Source organism: Ruditapes philippinarum, unplaced genomic scaffold (assembly GCF_026571515.1).
Source record: "Ruditapes philippinarum isolate M1 unplaced genomic scaffold, ASM2657151v2 ctg1025_1_1_1_1, whole genome shotgun sequence".
Lineage (NCBI taxonomy): Eukaryota > Metazoa > Mollusca > Bivalvia > Venerida > Veneridae > Ruditapes > Ruditapes philippinarum.
In genome coordinates, this window is record NW_026857505.1 from 234,980 (window position 1) to 254,902 (window position 19,923).

Sequence of the window (19,923 nt, forward strand, 5' to 3'; positions counted from 1 at the left end):
AATAAAGAGCAAATATAAAACAACTTGAAGTTACTTTACCGAAGAAATTATATTATATTTTACAATATTTTATATTCAAGAAAGTCGTTCGTTTTATGATGTAACACAAAAAAATTCCTCGTTAACATCTAACAATGTAATTAGAAGCAATGCTTTGCTTCCGTGCTAAAATATATTTAAATAGGTTTCAGTAATTCCAAAGTAATGATACTCATTTGGCCAAGTAATTTCCATGATAACTGCAAATAAATAATGCACGCAACTTGTATAACGAACGGACTATTGTATTTGCAACAATGTAATAAGCTTACAAAATGAGTTGCAACAATATCAATTGATTTTGTGATGCATGATGATTCGTTCTTTATACAGACATTTTGTTTTTAAATTATCTATTTTAGTTCACATTATTTTGAATGAATAAGGCCATAAAATTATTCATGTAGCAACATGTTTGTTAAAATGTGGAATTTGATATAAACTTTTCATTTGAAGCATAGTTTCTTCTGTCGTCAGCCGTTGTCGATATATTTTTTTAATAAAGCATTAAATAATTTTAATATCATTCCTTTTTCTTCTTTGAATAGTTACTAAATAGGATTATTTATAGACAGTTTTAAAAACGACACATTTTTTTAGTTATAAAGTTCAATTGTTAAAGAATTCAAAAATACAAATTCTTCAGTAAACATTATATAAAATATCATTGAATAGATACAGCTTAAAGAAAGTAATCATTGTTCGAAAACACGTTTTGCTTACACACATCATATTTCAGTGTATTAATTGTTTAAATGAGTGTAGGCAAACAGAACATATCCGAGAAACACCTGTCAAGCCATTGCATAAGAATCCTTGCTAATTTACACGCTCTATATATACAACATGCCTCCAAAGAAAAGCATTATAGTTTCATTTTAATTTGATACAAATGTCAAGCATTCTGTGGACAAAGTTAACGTGCTTATTTTCCTTTTCCTGGTTTCCATAGCCATTCAATGTGATGAAATTATCAGATAAATCTGCCATTCATATAGATAAAATAGTTTGAAATTTAACAAAGAATATAAACTTAAAAGTTAAAGATTGGTGGAACAATATTTAGTGTATGAGACATTAAATTTTTCAATTGAGCTTAACGAGTGATGAAATGTGTCCTTTATAACATTATAAAAATGTGAAATATCAGTCATTGTTAGTACGGTTATTGAAAAAAGAAATATGAATTTAATTTGTCATATGCATTTATTTAAGAACAAGTATCCCTTTTTTGATTAAAACCAGAGATAGCAGTGAAAACTGCTAATGTTTATGTACTTCTAGTAATTTGCATGACATCTGTCCAGGAAAGGTTTGAAGCTGGCTAGCCGACAGACAACTTCCGCTCTTTGCTTTTTTCAAGGGCCACATGTTTAAAGAAATAACGTATAAAATCAATCTGTTATCTCATCTCATCTTTTACCAGTTCTTTTAATTCTCCATTCAATCTTTATATTCTGTGTTTGATTCAAAGTCAAACACCTTAAATAACACAACTGCGCAACACCTATCTACAGACAAGCAAACAAACAAAAGCCACGTTGTTCATGAAATAACGTAATGCGATCTTCTGAGATCTTCCTTCACCAGTTCATTTAATTCTCCAAATAATCTTATTTTCCTTTGTTTGATTAAAATCAAGCCCCTGAAATAACACAATTGCGCAACGACTAACTACAAACAGGCAAACAGACAAATTACCAATTTCAAACAATCAACCTATTTTTATTGAAGACGTAAAGACTTTGTTGAGACATTTTATTATGAATAAAGTAATAATATTGTACACATATATACATTATATTGTGCTAATATTTAAAAATGTTTTTAAACTTGAAGAAAAATAGATTTAATTCTCAGAGCGTGCTAAATTTTTGCCATATTAGCTGAAATATAAAGGTGTTGTGATTGTGATAACGTTAAACATTTATAGATATAGAGGATCGCAAAAATGATTTTTCTTCTCATGTTGAATTTTATTAAACGTGTTGAGTTAAAGTGATGCTATACTAATTTCTTCGAAACGTTAAATAAATTCATACGATAATAGGCGTACATTGAAGTGTTTTTTTAACAAATGGTTAAACAAATGTCACATAAAATGAAGTGATGTTTGTTTGTTTGTTTGTTTCATTTTACGCCTTTTTCAACAGTTTTTCAGTCATATAGGCGGGTAGTTTCCTAACCATCGTTCCTGGAGAATTACACCAGTACTAGACTACCTTCCTCCGCGCTAAACTACCAAAGCATCTCCCGGGGATCGAACCCACGCCAGAGAGGTAACTGGATTAGAAGTCATCGACTCTAACCCCTCGACCACGGAGGCGGTATGAAGTGATGTATGTTGATAATAAAATGTACTGGTAACCCCGTATATGGACATTTTATACCTCACATGTATTAACACATTTTGAAGTGACACGCCTCCAGATGAGTATACTGAATACTATAAAAACCAATCTTAAAGAATCGTGTTATTTATTTCATTGTCTTAAAAGATTGACTGTTATAATGGTGATCGACCTAAAGTTGATACTGAAACATATTAAGGACAAATTATAATTATCCCTAAAATTTAAAAGAACTGCCCGAATAAATTCCAATAGATATTTACAGGAATTTCCTTTAGCCTCATGAGTTATTATATCGTTCATCTTGCAAAGTAAATTATGAAATTGAAATGAATTTTGTCAAAATGTAGGTTATAATGTTCACCTGTTCACTCATTATTAACTATGCCACTTTGAGGAATTTATAGTCAAAGCAAAAGAAATGTTAAAATATTCAAAATCAAAGTAAACTATAAAATATTTTATAATATCTGAAAATATTTGCTATAAGTATCACTAAAATTCCACCGAGAATATTCTGAATATTTATTTAAGTTATGCATAAGAAGCGTTTACAGTAAGTACCTAAGGCTATGCTATGTTATATCACTTAAAATTTACACTTGACACCATATTTCCTTATAAGAGCAATGTATAAATTTTCATCAAAAATCACAAAATCTGGAGGCGTGATGCTTTAATAAAACAAAATCATCGAGTTCGTTGACACACACTAATAAGCATCAACTCATTTGTTTGTATTAAGCATGGGCAAATGTTTATCGTGTAACACATTTATTTAGATGTGAATTGACAATGTCATATATTAAAACATATATAATAATTTATATAAAAAATCGTAAGCAGTATCACCAGATAAGTGTTTGTGTGTTGGGCTCATAGTTCTTCAAACTAGTTGTCTCTACGAATATTTTATCTTCTAATCCTGGAATAATTCGAACCATGTCTCCAACATTTTTCAGGCTATTTATAAGATAGAGTTTAATAGAGATAACAGCAGACGTTTCTTCTGCAACAAACGAGAGGCCAATCAAATAGAATGACCAGCCGTAACTATATTCAAAGTGAGTACAGTTATTAGAGTTTTGGAGTGACAGTTCGTCGTTTATCCGTGAAATGAACAGAATAACACTAACAGAGAGGCACAAACCTAAAAGAGAAAAACAAACATGTCAGTTAATTTTTTTTTCTTCAAATATTAAGTCGATTTCATAATACATTGTTTAATGCTAAAATTCGTGAGATGTAATAATTACAGTAATTTTTAACTTCTGCTTTCGGAAAATATCATGTTTTAAAATAAAGGTACTAAATTGTTCATAAATAAAAAATCCAAAATATTTTTAGATGATTATTTATCTTGACAAGAATTCTGATTTTACATCATTGATTTAAATTTTGGTTAGGTCTATAATTATAGGTAGATAGCTATTATACTGCATCAGTAAAGCAATAAAACAAAATATAAGGCTAAATAAGGGCATTTTGTTTATTGCAATTAAGTTTTAAATGGAATTTTTGTTCATGCATGTGAAATAAAAGGATTTATTAGGATACTTCATCTTTTAATGACACGTATAATTATCTGGAAAAAAAGTGATCCTTCTGAAGCATTGAAAATTTCAGACTTGGTTTGATTATGTACATGAGGAATAATGAAAGAGCGGAACATACCTCACATCCACTCGCACTGGCTTGAGCGGTACTTAATCAACACTTAATGTGCTTATATCAATGACCCCGAAGGACCAGAAAAAATATCAACATTAGCTCGGTTAACACAAAGTAAAGTAACGGAAGGTTTCGGCAATGCTTAGCATTCGGTAAATAGATTTTTTAAACAAACATGTTTAACTTACCGGAGGAAATATAAAGCACAGCAGCAACAATAGTCTTCTTATCACGTCTGTAATTTCCAAATATGCTAAAAATAAAACCAGCTAAGGTGAGCAAAACAGCTAAGCACGTCAAAGGAAATTGGATCCGCGTTGCCTCTGTAATTAAGAATGAATAATACATAATAAGATTTTCAAGCCTACCATACTAAAAAACAAAATAGCTCAAACTTAATTAATTCAGAGTAATGCATGTTACTAAAATGCAGTTTGTAATATGTCTTGTACTAAAGTTCTGAAATATACCATAACCGTATTACATTGTCTAATAATTTAGTGTAATCAAATATGGAATTAGTGGAATTAAAAGCAACATTTTTTTTTACCAGAAAATGGTATGAAATGAAACAATCAGAATGTAAATCAAGGACAAACAAATCTGAAAATCATCCAGGGTGAGTGAAAGGATATTTTAGAGCAGATGCTTTGTCTGACACGAAAAAGAAAAGCGTTTTTTGTCGACATATAAATAAGATAATGATAGTATCTATTGTCTGTTTCAAATTTACCTATTACAGTGCCCGTCCGCCATTGTTGATCTAGACGTTCTTTGTTTTTATCTAAGCCATATTTTAACCCAGTTTCTACACAATATAATTCGTCAGCTGAAATAATAAAAAATGTTGAATATTCAAAAGGGAACAAATATATGTAACAAATACGAGTATAGGACACAACAACGCGTTCTAACATTTAGACACATTGCTAAAACAAGAGGGCCATGATGGCCCTAGATCGCTCACCTGACCCATCAAACTCATCCGAATATTTATCTAGACAAGAATTCTGACCAAGTTTCATGACAAGTGAGTCATAAATGTGACCATTACAGTGTTATCAAAGATTATCCATATTTGAGCAGTGTGACCTAGTTTTTTAACCAGGTGACCAATATTCGAACTTGACCTAGAAATCATCAAAACAAACTTACAGACCAATTTCCAGGATATTTGGATCAAAACAGTAGCCACTAGAGTGTTTACAAGATTTTTCTATTTTTAGCTCCGGTGACCTTGTTTTTCATCCGAGATAACCCATGTTCGAACTCATTTGAGCAATGACCTAGGCAAGCATCCTGACCAAGTTTGATGATAATCAAGTCAAAAATGTGACCACTAGAAAGTTAACAAGGTTTTTCCATATTTGGGCAGTGTTACCTAGTTTTTGACCCCAGGTAACCCATGTTCGAACTTGACCTAGAAATCATCAAAACAAACCTGTAGACCAATTTAGAGGATATTTGGATTTAAACAGTTGTACTAGAGTGTTAACAAGATTTTTCTATTTTTAGCTCCGGTGACCTAGTTTTTCATCCGGGATGACCCATGTTCAAACTCATCTAAGCTATCACCTAGGCAAGCATCCGGACCAAGTTTGATGATGGTTGAGGCAAAAATGTGACCGCTAGAGTGTTAACAAAGTTTTTCTATCTTTAGCTCTGGTAACCTAGTTTTTTGTAGGGATCTAACATTCTAGCATAATTCTGAAATGAAATTACAACAGAACTTATAATGAAATCCAAGTGACATTGTGAAATCCTATAGCTTCATAATTTGTTGACTTCTACAAGAACAAGTTTCACTTACCTGATTGATCTGAAGGAACACTGTATTGACACTTATTGACTTTGCAATTTAGCTGATAGAAATGTTAAACTTACCTTAAAAACTGAAAACTGATTTTCTCCTTACATTTTCTGTGTAGCAGACGTCCAATGACAAACATCTTTGAAATCTGTCACTTCATATTTAACATTGAAAATTTCTTATTGTTAATATCAATTTCAGTCAAATTCAATTCAAGAACGTAATTTATGAAACGTTTATGATTGATTAAGGTCAGAAATCCTTATGTATTCACTTCATGTTTTTGTATATTAATGATTTTTGTATGTAGATTTCATATGAGATTTCAATATGGCCGCCATTGAAATCCAAGATTTCAGATTCAGAAATCCGGCCGTCTGTCCATTGGAGGATTTCTGGTGTTTCATTGGTGGATTTCAAACATCGAACCTTATAAAAGTCGGAATTCAACCAATGTTGTCACTTCGGTCTTGACCTCCAAGTAATGTAAATAAAGTTTTAAAACCGCCAAAGTTCAAATACAGTAAACATCTTACAAACGACATTGTTATCCAAACGTGTCAGTTGGTATGTATTTATATCCAGGATTATTAACTCACTAGACACTGTTGTTGCCAAAATACTTGTTATAAACTTAGAAAACTGTATAAGAATTGTATTTATTTTCCCCATCCTGACATACGTTCACATTTTCATCCGAGATGACCCATGTTCGAACTCATCGGAGCTATCACCTAGACAAGCATCCTGACCAAGTTTGATGATGATTGAGGCAAAAATGTGACCGATAGAGTGATAACAAGGTTTTTCTATTTTTAGCTCCGGTGACCTAGTTTTTCATCTGAGATGACCCATGTTCGAACTCATCCAAGTTATCAATTAGATAAGCATCCTGACCAAGTTTGATGACGATTGAGGCAAAAATGTGACCGATAGAGTGTTAAAAAGGTTTTTCTATTTTTAGTTCCGATGACCTTGTTTTTCATCCGAGATGACCCATGTTCAAACTCATCCGAGCTATCACAAAGACAAGCATCTTGAACAAGTTTGATGACGATTGTGGCAAAAAAGTGACCGATAGAGTGTTAACAAGGTTTTTCTATTTTTAGCTCCGGTGACCTAGTTTTTCATCAGAGATGACCCATGTTCGAACTCATCCAAGTTATCAATTAGATAAGCATCCTGACCAAGTTTGATGACGATTGAGGCAAAAATGTGACCGATAGAGTGTTAAAAAGGTTTTTCTATTTTTAGTTCCGATGACCTTGTTTTTCATCCGAGATGACCCATGTTCAAACTCATCCGAGCTATCACAAAGACAAGCATTCTGACCAAGTTTGATGATGATTGAGGCAATAATGTGAACGCTAGAGTGTTAACAAAGTTTTTCTATTTTTAGCTCCTGTGACCTAGTTTTTCATCCTAGATGACCCATGTTCGAACTCATTCGAGCTATCAACTAGACAAGCATCCTGGCAAAGTTTAATGATGATTGAGGCAAAAATGTGACCGCAAGAGTGTTAACGAACAAGTGTGGATGGACGACGGACGACGGACATTCAACGATCCTAAAAGCTCACCCTGAGCAAGCTCAGATGAGCTAAAAAGATGAGAGTTAAATTTAAAATTCATTGAAAATAATCAGTATTATAGCTACATAAATAAAAAAACGATATTCCGATTAAAGTTTTATAAAAATTATTAAAAACTTACAATATCCCGTGGTCTTAGTGCAAAGTCGCCAAAGGCCGGCGTTTGAGTGCATTGTCATATTTATCACATATGTCGTATTATTAAAAGGGATATGCTCAGTGCACATTTCTGTCATGTACAGCCAATTTGTTGTTGTGAACGATAAAAGAAGCCCAACTAAGGCCGCTGCTCCTGTTGATAAAGAAATGACTGTCCACTGTTGTAACTCTGTTCGCATATTGACAACCAACTATAACCATATCCATTCGAATATAAAACAAGGCACTGCATGGACTGGTAGTTGATCAATCACCAAATAAACAGATGTGTGTTAATTATCTGAAACAAAAGTAAACATTTGTAAACGTCAAATTGCACATGAAGTAACCAAAGCTTATGATTAAACATGAATTTGAATAGTGATTGCACCAACACCTGAATGATGATGAAAAAGAAGACTTAAAAATAAGTGTTCCAAATTTATTAGATATTTCCCTTGTATATAACAACGGCCTGCGTTATTTCACAACATCCACGCCGTACTTTTCCCTCTCTGTACAATATGAATAGATATTACGATACGCATCTTTAGGAAAAAATCAACAACTGGATAAGAGTTTTCAAGTTATTATAAAAGCATTTGCTACATACAGACATGGAGAATAATATCAAGAATGTGCCACCATGTGACATTAAGCCCAACAAAGGGTATATACTGAGTAAACAAAATAAGTAAACATTTTGCCATAATTCATTCCTTTCAATTTTTATAATTAACTTCGCCCTAACGATGCCTAAGGAAATTTCTGTTAATATCCATAGAAAATTACCTGTAACTTTCAATATATAAAAGAGTAGGCAGTATTTTGTATTTTTAAACAAGTTATAGATTTTATCCTGAACATTTCCCAAACTAAACTATTGTTCAAACACTATGTTTGAAATATATAGTCAATTCAGCATTATTTCACAAAAATAGCATAATGTCACTTTTAACTATAAGTATGTGGGAACAAAGTCATTTTAATAGAAATAAACTTGGTCGCCGTTTTGCTTTTGAATTATCTGCCATTGAATTTTAATTTATTCTTATTTCAAACTCGGATATTTTTCCAATGAGGATAAGCAAGCCTTATTTGTTTTGTTATTTATGATCCGGACTTACTGGCTATAATATTTTAATTTCATCTCTTAATATCGTCTCTTTTATTTGACTCTACAATGATAAGAAATTGCTGTGTTCCTCTTTTTTTATATGCCCGAAAGAATTTCGGGCATATTATGTTATACCCCCTGGCGTCCGTCCTTCCGTCTGTCTGTCTATTCGTCCGTCCGTCCGTAAGCAATTTGGTTTCCGGAGCATAACTTAAGTTCCATTTGACCCACAATGTTCAAACTTCATAGGATGATTGTCCATATTGGGTAAAAGACCCCTATTGATTTTGGGGTCACAAGGTCAAAGGTCAAGGTCACTATCACCTTAAAACTGAAAACAGTTTCCGGAGCATAACTTAACTTCCGTTTTGCCCACAGTGTTCAAACTTCATAGGATGATTGTCCATATTTGATAAAAGACCCCCTATTGACTTTGGGGTCACAAGGTCAAAGGTCAAGGTCAATATTACTTTAAAACTGAAAACAGTATCCGGAGCATAACTTGAGTTCCAGGTGGCCCACAATATTCAAACTTCATCGGATTATTGTCCATATTAAATAGAAGACCCCCATTGATTTTTTGGGTCAGATGGTCAAAGGTCAAGGTCACTATTACCTTAAAACTGAAAACAGTTTCTGCTCAATAACTTTAGTTCCATTTGGCCCTTGGTGTTCAAACTACACAGAGTGATTATCCATATTGTGTAAAAGGCCCCTATTGATTTTGGGGTCACAAGGTCAAAAGTCAAGGTCACTATTACTTTAAAACTGAAAACAGTTTCCGGAGCATAACTTAAGGTCTATTTTGCCCACAATATTCAAACTTCATGGGATGATTGTCCATATTGGATAAAAGACCCCTAGTGATTTTGGGGTCACAAGGTCAAAGGTCAAGGTCACTATTACTTTAAAAATTTAAAACAGTTTCCAGAGCCTAATTTAAGTTCCATGTGGCCCACAATATTCAAACTTCATAGGATGATTGTCCATATAGGGTAGAAGACCCCTATTTATTTTTGGGTCAGAAGGTCAAAGGTCAAGGTAACTATTACTTTAAAACTGAAAACAGTTTCCGGAGCATAACTTAAGTTCCGTGTGGTCCACAATATTCAAACTTCATAGGATGAGTGTCCATATAGGGTAGACTACCCCTATTGATTTTGGGGTCAGAAGATCAAAGGTCAAGGCCACTATTACTTTAAAGCTGAAAACAGTTTCCAGAACAAAACTTAATTTCTATTTGGCCCATCGTGTTCAAACTTGAAAATGATGATTGTCCATATTGGGTAGAACACCCCTATTGATTTTGGGGTCACAAGGTCAAAGTTCAAGGTCGCTTTCACCTCAAACTGAAAACAGTTTCCAGACAATAACTTTAGTTCCATTTGGCCCACAATATTCAAACTTTATAGGAGGATTGCTATTTGAACGAGGTAATACTTTATTTAAATCATGTAATGTCTTACAAATGCTTCATCCTTACTAAAAAAGCACGTTCGGGCATATAATGCTCCGCCTAGCGGTGAACTTGTTCAAACTATTGTCATACAAATTTTGTGTTTTTTTTTTTAATATTCATAGTAACTTTATTGATTTTTATGAACACGAGCTGAATACTATTTTCCAAAATTTATATTTGACCACAATTTTCTCCAGAAATTATGATGTTATTAGCTAGAAATTATTTGCGTGAAATGATATTAAAAACCGTCTGGAAAATATATACATAATAGTGTAATGGGAGTTTGGTACTTTTTCCCGGTAACGTTTAGAATTAAAGTGGTCTTAAACATTCCAGTCTTAATTTCCTTGTCTGTTACTATTATTTCCTTTTATGTATTATTAAAGTGATTATCCTGTCCGTGCTCTGCCTTATGCCCTGTCCTGTTTTTGTTTGGGTTTCAGCTGGTCCTTGTTGCGGGGTCGTGTGGGGTTGCGTTCATTGAACGCCGTCAATGAACGCGGTCTTTCCTTGTTGATTTTGTTTATCATATATTATATGTTGAAGTAAAAAAATAATAATACAAGCTATAGCTTGACATAACAATATAATTTGTAAAACGGGATTAATAACACATCCCTATGTCTCTCGGAAAGAAGACATCTTTAAAGAAAAGACGCACAGAGGTAACATGTACATTTAAGGACATTCTTTGATCAAATAACACAAACCTTTTAAAAATCCATCATGAATAGCTTTATACTGTCAGATGTATATTCATATTGCTTACTGTGGTAAGACATTTGCAAATCTCAAAATGATTTTCTCAAAAAAATACAAGAGCAGTCATTTATTATTTTATAAAGTCATTATAATTAATTTATTTCTTTAGTTAAATCTTTATGGTTTTATTTTCATTTTGAAAGGCTGACTGTGTTTACTTCAAATATCAAATTTCTTTAAAATATTTATAATTACTTCAAAGTAATTATATCTAAAAGATATTTGTTTAGTCCAGTGTAATATCGGAATATATTTCACGGGTGAGCACCAAAAGGTATATTATAAGAGTGGCGCAGCCATGAGTGTAATATGAATTTTTGGTGATTACAAGGCCTTATGATAACCGCCGTATGAACACATCTGCGAATGTTTCTAAATTCAAAACTTATACTGGTGGCGTGAACGGTAACTTGCACTTTCCAGTACCGTCCATAAACAGGCTCAATCAAACCGAGCATGTAACATTTCAATTTTGTCATTTTGGCGTTCTTTACGGATTCTGTTGTTCTCTAATTTATGCTCAAATTCTACTGTGATATATTCTTACTGAAATACATTTAAATGCGTAATTTATTTGTAATAGAGAAAGTTAGACTTGGAGATTAAATTTTCTTTTGTGATAAATAAAGGAACATTTGATGTATGAGATTCATTAGATATAATTTGTCGTACATAGACAAGATTTTAGAATAATCTAGAACATTAGATACTGTGATATATCATTTGTTACTGTATGGAGATCAACAATTACAGAAGAACAGATATACATAATTAACTTTTGTCACAATTTATGATGGAGCGAATGTACTTTGAATGTAAAATAAATAACCATGTCAAAGAAGCTTTTACAAATGGAAGTCAATTCTCATAATTTCAATACGAACACAATGCTTATCATATTACACCGCTCTTTCTTGACGTTCCTTGCAATACAAATTTGTGATATAAGAGCCTCACAAAGTTTGACCTTGAATAAAAAAGGACACTGCATCAGACCTGTTACAGTATTGAGCAGTAATGTGCACGTGAACAATTGTTTAAAGTTCGTTCTCGAGTGTTAAAGACGAGAATGAAAAGGTATGTTCTTATATTTATTTCATATGGCAATTGTTTGACCGCCTCGTAGTTCTTAAGAGCAAAACTCAAAGAAATGTTTTTTATCCATTCATATAAAATTGTGAATAATCTAACATCATTTAAAATTTGAGTAACATATTCCCTGACTATTTTGTAGAAAGATGTTTTAAAATGAAAACATAAATCCAAACAAACGAGTGATAGTTTATCTGGTAATTTGATACAATATAAAGAAACATGAAAAAGTGATAATGCAGTGGCATTTACATTAATCCTTTAGATAAAACTAGTTTCTAAAAAGAAAACAAAAACATTGTGGAAAAGAGATTTGGAGAATAAGACATTATAAAGAAGCAAAAGTAAGAATCAACTGTGATATTTTAAAGTCTTAAAAAGTCGGATTATTTTCTTTCTTCCCGACCTGTTCAGTGTAACTTCATAATATTTATAAATTTATGAATGTACTTTGAGGAAATGTTTTGATTAAATACTTAAGATGGTACCATGTACTAGGCTTTGTGTTAGCAAAATTATATAATACGGTACATTTTAAATGTTTTAGATTAAAAACTGAAAAGAAACAAAATTGAATTTGTACAGAATACATTAAAATTTTATGAATTTTAGTGAGAAAACAAGCATTTTAAACCCTTTCATTCCTTTCACTGCTGACAATGCGACCAAGACGTCTGTTCATTGGCTTCGCTTTTCGTACTTTTGAAATTAAAGTCAAACCGTATTTTGAGTTTTTATATGAAATGATGATTTCTTTTTTCAAAATTGAAAAATATCTAACGTTTTCGAGTTGAAATTATGATTGAATGACACACAATCGTAAATTCACGATCGTTTTAAAATTAAAAAAAGTCATTTCGCTACACTTCAATCACCCGTCATTTCTAAATTAAGTCAGCAATAATAAAATGTAAATTTTCATGCAAAATGACAGATTATTTTTATTTAGACATGTCGCCAGAATTAGTTAACAAAGGAGTCGCTTCATAATGACTTACTGGTCGAATTTAGAGAGAGATGACTTAAAAGGTTTTTATTTAAACTATAGCCGTATGATAAAAAAATGTAAAAAAACGTCGTCGCTTAAAACGTTTTGTTCTAAGTGCCAATTTGTTGTTTTTGAGAAAAAAGCATGTAAAGATTTAGTATTGCATAACTTTTTTATTTATTGTCGGATTTTGAAAATTTAAAAACTAGTAAACGTGATGTCGAGAGAACAACTCAATATCGCTTAAGATATGTGGATTTTAATATTTCCTTGCTTGTAAACCTAAAAAAACATTTGGAGATAGAACAGTCCTTGTAACTTTTTTTCAAAAATTGTTAAAATCAGAGTGTTCAATGTGACTTAGAACATTATGTCTTTTAAGTTGAATTGATTTATATCATATAAAACAGTATGTTTTATCTTTAAAATGCTGCCAAACATGCTCTCGGCTAATTATCACTTGATCAGTTGACTTTGACACTACACTATTTCTTAGACCATATGTATCTAACTACATGAACTATGACATTCGAAATCTTATTAAAATCCTTAAATCCATTATATTATTAAATGGCATTTAAACAAATAATGTAAATAAATAAAGATAAAATACCCACATACATTTTCTAGACATTTTATCTACTTTTATAACTTTGGCCATTGCTATTAAATACAATCAAAGTGATTCAATGTCTGGAAAAAAAGTTATACCCGCAAACGGAAATAGAAAACTTTCAAATCTTCTAGAATGCTGGAAAAAATCTTTCAAGATTTTTTTCATGAAAATTCAAGAGATGGTCAAATTCAAATTCCTTTCAAAAGTATGAAATAATAGTAATTATTTTGTTATGCGCTTTACACGTTATGTTTGTGTTGGTAAGAAGTTCTTCTAATTAAAGGTATGAAAAAAAAGTTTCTATAACTTAAGTAGGCAATGAAAACATATCTGCTAGAAAATACCTTAAAGATGGAGCAGGCATGACTTATATTTGAAAAATGTCATATTTAAAGATTGTTCGTGTACAAAAACATTACAAACATGATGCTATATAAATATTCATTTAGAAATTCAAAGGCCAAATTACAAGACAAACAAAATATACGTAAAAGAATATTTTCCTCCTTCTGTCTGTGGTATAAAATGTGTTTACTTTAAAGCAATCTATTAGTTATAAAATATTAACGCTTTCGAAAACATATATTATATGTAAACGTATATTTACTTCTATAAATTTTCTTTAAGGCCTTTTTTGCCCCAGAAATGCTTTTATCTTAATCTCTCAAAAGCCTGATATTTGGAGTTCTGTTATAGTTTCCAAAATATTCCACATTGGTCAGTAACCTAAACCATCTTATGCTTTTGTTTCATATTGGCAATGAGTACAGTTACAGTCATTTAGTATTTTGAATGGAAGTAAAAATACTACATTGTTGACATTTCGCTACTGTTATTATAAAACATTTTTCATTCATAAGTATATAATTCAGTATAATTCAGGCGAATAGCTTCTAGCATGCTGTTGATCATTATTTACAATTTTTTAAATTCTTAATATGTGTCTGTTATAAAGATAAATAATTGGTTTTGAGACAGAATGTGCCTTAACTTAAAGAAGCTTAAGAACATATAGCAAATTTCTTTTTACGAATTTGTTTGATGAAATTGTATGATCGCAGTTGTTTCTATCCGAAAATACACATCCGAAATTACTTTCAAATCACGATCAGTTTTGCTTGTTGTTTAAAACAGAAAGTTAATTACAAGTCTTAATAATAAAATGTCAATGATTGGCGGGAATAAATGAATACATAATATCATTTAATACTTATATTTAGTATAAATATATGAAATAAACAGCAAACCATCGAACTCAGAATGTTTCGTACAACATGGCGGTGTCCTGCTATCACGTGATTCTATGCTATGTTTTGATACGATAATTTTGGATTTAGAACAGTATGTTGCATATATCCCACAGGTCACGTGATATTTATCGATGATATGATTAGTCCAGTAAGTTAGAACAGTCTATTTATCACGACATACTAAATTTGTGGAGATAGAACAGGATGGTTTCGTTGTAATTTATTTATGAAGCTCTGAAGCTCTTATATAACATGCCAAGGAGGTAGAACAGTCCATTACGGACAAAATTGTGTATTTAACTTGTTTTTGGAAAATTTGGAGATAGAACATTACAGTTTTCAAGCGACGACGTAACGTTTAAAAGAGACATATTTGGCACGAAAATATAACTAAAAACTTCATTATTAGGTGCTTGAAGGCACACATATAACAACCTCATTGAAGATTAATAAAATGTGTTGTTTTTTGAGAATTTTAAAAGAAACCATTTTTAAAGATATAAGAATAAAAAAAATGTAGGATTTTTAAATTTAAAATTACAGCATTTTATTCTCATTACTTTTTCTATATTTCAAAACGCAATTCATTCTCTATACTTTATTGTGACGGAATGAAAATTCTGACTAACACCAGCAAACTGCAAAGTATGTACAAATGTATAAAACTTTCTTATGGCTAATCAATGTTTTGTTAGAAATTCAATGACTTGATTGTGCGCATAAATGAAGTTTATTGGAAAAAACTTCGAACTTGGAAATAATTTCGAAACAGGATTTTCTTCAAGCCCTATTAGCGGGTGACGAAAAACTATCAATTTAAAAATTTGTTGACAAAACAAAAATGGCAACAACAAAGGTGATGATAGAAAAAGACTTATTTTTATAGCTAAGGTACCGTAAATCACGCCTGTAATATGATGGTGTCTTACCAGTGCAAACAAACAGAATGAATCTTCATATTATTATTCATGTGTTATAGATTACTTAAATAATTCAAGAATATCGGGAGACTTATTGTTTTTAATGAAAATTTAAAAAATCTTCACATCGCGCTAATTTTATTTAGATTAGATTTAGATGATATTCTAACTAAAGTTCATTAATAGGCAGATTTGTTTCCACATATCAATTTTAATATTGCAACCAGTAAAATGTGCTGAAATTTTAACAAACTTAACTTATTTGTACTGGTTAATTGTTGTGTGCTTTTAACAAATTAAACTGTAATAATTGATTATATGAATGCCAATTTGAAAACAAAACAAGAAGGAAGACACTTTAACCTGTGTCAGACAATGTCTTCTTGAAAATACTATGGTGTGATTTGCATTAAGTACTGTCTATAAAATAAATATTGCAATGTACCTTGGGATCCCGGTGTTGCTCTTCATCAAATTTTGAATCTAAATCTAGCAAGTAAAGTGATTTAAGTATTTTATCTAAAAACCTTTCAGCCTAAAGCACTAAAATATGCTTTAGAGGGGAAGAAAATGTGTTATAATATGACATGATGTTAATGTATTGGGATCACTAGGGGAAGTTATAATAAACAGAGTTTGATAAAGTGAAGCAGACTGACGTACATAAATATAAAAGCAAAACATTGTGCACACTGATGCACTTTTAAATGTCAGGAGGCAAATAAACAAACATGTAGTTCTTTATGAAGTAAACCTTTTCGGGCACTACAAACTCAAAGAAATTTTAACACGTGAACAATGTAAATAGCAACTATCCTCATATTCAATCTTCTGAAAGTAGTTCCAAACAGCTTACAAGAGAAATTTATTCAAATCGGAACTATATAGTATCTTATTTCACTTTTTAGGTTTCATGGCGCTCAAGTCGGGACTAAATGCTCAAAAATTGATCTTAAATATTCGTAATCCTTTGTTATGTTGACGAAAAGGAAGAAAATTATACAATGTTTTTGAGTCATTAATTAACAAGTAGAGTAATTCAGTATAAATATCAGCCACAGTTCACGGTCAAAATGTGAAGTAAATGAGAAGATAATAATTATAGTTCTATATATTGTAATCATACATATTATGTATTTCTATAAAAAACAATCTGGAAAAGTGGTGATCCACTTGGAAGCAATAAAAACATCAAAGTAACATGAAAATTGCAGACTCTGTTTGATTGAGTCTGTGTATAAGAGATAATGGAAACATGCAATGCGCAACATCTCTTTCGCCCCCCTTCACCGGTATAAGCGATATTCAATCCCTTCAAAACTTAATGTGTTGGAATCTATTATCCAGAAGAACAGAAAAATGGAACAACACTGAATCAAGGGACAACTTCCACAATTTTCAAACGCCACTTGACACCTGCTCTTGTGGGATATAAAAATCTGGAAAAGGGGATGATCCCCAGAAATCAAAGAAAACAAAAAAATTTCATAAAGATTTCGCACTAGATTTCATTTAGTCTGTTTATGAGAGATAATGGGAAAATGCAACACTCATCATCACGCTCTTTTGCACCGGCTTAAACTTGATTATCTGCAAGCTTTTCAATCACACCTTTGCTCAAAACTTTGAAATAAAACGATTCGAATCTCAAATGAAAATTATTATTTATTTTAAGTGAAACCTGTTTGTCTTCATAGAAAAATATTGAAATTTGTTTAGCTTTTAGGACATCATCCGCTTATCACATAGGGGTGAGATGATCGTTTTGTTATCCATGAGTTGCTGGTTCGAATCCCGGACAAGACGACATTGTACCTTGACAATTGATATCGGACGGCATTCAGTCTAATGAAAAATTATCTATAATCACTTACATACAAATAATGTACGGTAAGTAGCGGAGAAATTGATAATATTTGGTTAGTTATCCACGAAAGCTGTTAAGGCGAACTTACCGTCAAGATATGACAATATATGTGATAAATCGATGTAAAAATAAACTAAACAATTATTTTAGGCCAAAATGACTTACATTTCTTTCCTTGTTCCAAACATTATCTGCTATCATTTTGTAAGTTTATATATTGTTAAGTGCCGTACAATTTTATACTTTACCTTTGATTCATTGTGTGGCATATTAATTGCATTACTGATTACGAGCTGTGATAACATTCTCTTTATTAGATCTGGCGGATCTTAGATCGAACAATATTGCAATCAATCACAAAATATGAAATTTGACAGCATTGTTTTCATACATAATATGACTCGGCTGTATTTAACAAAATGATGTATCTGTTTTGCCTTTATATTCCATTCTTATCATAATTATGTACTTTAATTTTTTATTTACTTTTCCATCTGTAAAAAAAACAGTTTAATCGTTTCATATAATTATGTCATTTTTTTCCATTATTTTGCATTTAAAATGGCACGTTCATCAAAAATAAAGCTGCTTATTTATTTAATCATATACATAAAATCGGTTATTAATCAAAAAAGGTATTTGGTATAAAACGGCTTTCAACTTTGCTTACGGTTAGATACGTTATTCTTAGATAACTTGTTTAATATAAATGTCATATAAAAGAATTAATATGGAAATTGAAATCTTCCGACGATAACAATAAGGCGCTCTTTGTAGTTTGTTAGTGAAGCAGACGATTCGTTTCCCGATCTTCTATTTTTAGGAACAAACGTCACGCACCACACGTTAAACATAGCTCTAGGGACGCACTTTTGAAGAAGGTTTAATAATGATATGATACACATTTCGAGATAAAATTACTGAAATACTTAGTTTAAAACAACACAGAATTGTGTTTCCAACAGAAAATGAAAGCTCAAGGCCGCTTTAAGAAACGTTTATGTTATATTGAAATACAAATTGCATGGTAATTTATTCATGTGTGAAGAAATACATACTTGCTTGACATAAATAATAACAAAACACATGTTTCAAAACAATATCATGTTGATATATAGATTTGATACTTTGAGATTATTTGTTTTAAAACAGTTGTGTCGTAGATTAGCAAGTGCTCGGTTCGCATGAAATGTTGCACCTTTTGATTATCTCATAAAACGACCAAAACAAACGGCGTCTGCAATGTTTCTTATAATGTTGTTGTTTTCATTGTGTGAGGGATTTGTTTGGTTAGATTTGATATCGCACTTACACTGTAAAATTCATACGACGAGTTCTCAGATTGACTGATGCCCTCCGTGCCTCAGATTTCAATACAATTGCATGTATTATTGTATGAACATCTTTATTAGTTAGGATCACCTAATCTCAATGTCAGTACAAATGCCGAAAAAATCATTAAACTAGTATATCTTTGCTGGACGAACTCAATTGTGTTTATTTCGTTCATAGTACATAGTAAAATTTAAGAATACATTTGAACACGTATTTCTCTCAACAATAAGATAAAAGAGCTCAATACAATCAAAATTATTTACAAACACTATTATTTATACATATCTATAACTGTATTAAAATCAAATGTCATGTATATTTACCGACATGTTCTGTTTATAATCCCCATACATTTCAATAGTTTCGAACAGTTAAAATGTAACTGATTGCAAAAGATGATAGCTATACATTGTTGAACCAGTTGGATAGCAAAATCTTATAAATTGGTAGGAAACCAACGGACGATGTGAAACAATCAATATATTCATTTTTCGAAAATATCTCACATGTCCCCAAAGGACATTCTTATTTCAGAATATATAACTCTCGACACCAGGTGTTAGGTTCGATGTGGAAGCCGTAAAATTCTCGATGTACTTTATCTTAGCTTTGTCATATTTTGTAGCCATTTGGGATTGTCTAGTTCCTGCCAAAGATTGTACTTCCAAGAAACAATTATATATCTGGACTATTTAACGTATTGAACAACACTCCAAGAACAAGTAAATAGTATGAAAAATATAACGATTATCCTGAATCAAATTAAGTGCCTTTTGAATATCAAGTTTATTAAGTGTTGTTTTGCCATTTACGTTTTTTTGCGTGTTCGATATTCATTGACATTGCATAAAATGATTCTTTTTTGGGAAAAAGTTAGAATCATGTGTTCAAAAATAATCTTATTATCTAAATG

The 19,923-nt window shown here is 31.4% G+C and overlaps 1 protein-coding gene across 3 annotated transcripts in view; it reads right to left on the reverse strand.

Moving 5' to 3' along the window:
• Window positions 1-2,374: 2,374 nt before the first annotated feature.
• Window positions 2,375-19,923, reverse strand: part of LOC132749983 (voltage-dependent calcium channel gamma-5 subunit-like) — a 103,086-nt gene continuing 85,537 nt past the window's right edge. For all 3 annotated transcript variants that reach the window (XM_060739930.1, XM_060739932.1, XM_060739933.1), the window contains 4 exons: window positions 7,585-7,902; window positions 4,795-4,890; window positions 4,250-4,384; window positions 2,375-3,540 (listed from right to left, as the gene is read on the reverse strand). In XM_060739930.1, coding sequence (XP_060595913.1) covers window positions 3,239-3,540; window positions 4,250-4,384; window positions 4,795-4,890; window positions 7,585-7,801 — 750 coding nt within the window. In that variant the 5' untranslated portion in view covers window positions 7,802-7,902 and the 3' untranslated portion in view covers window positions 2,375-3,238. The remainder of the gene's footprint in view (window positions 3,541-4,249; window positions 4,385-4,794; window positions 4,891-7,584; window positions 7,903-19,923) is intronic.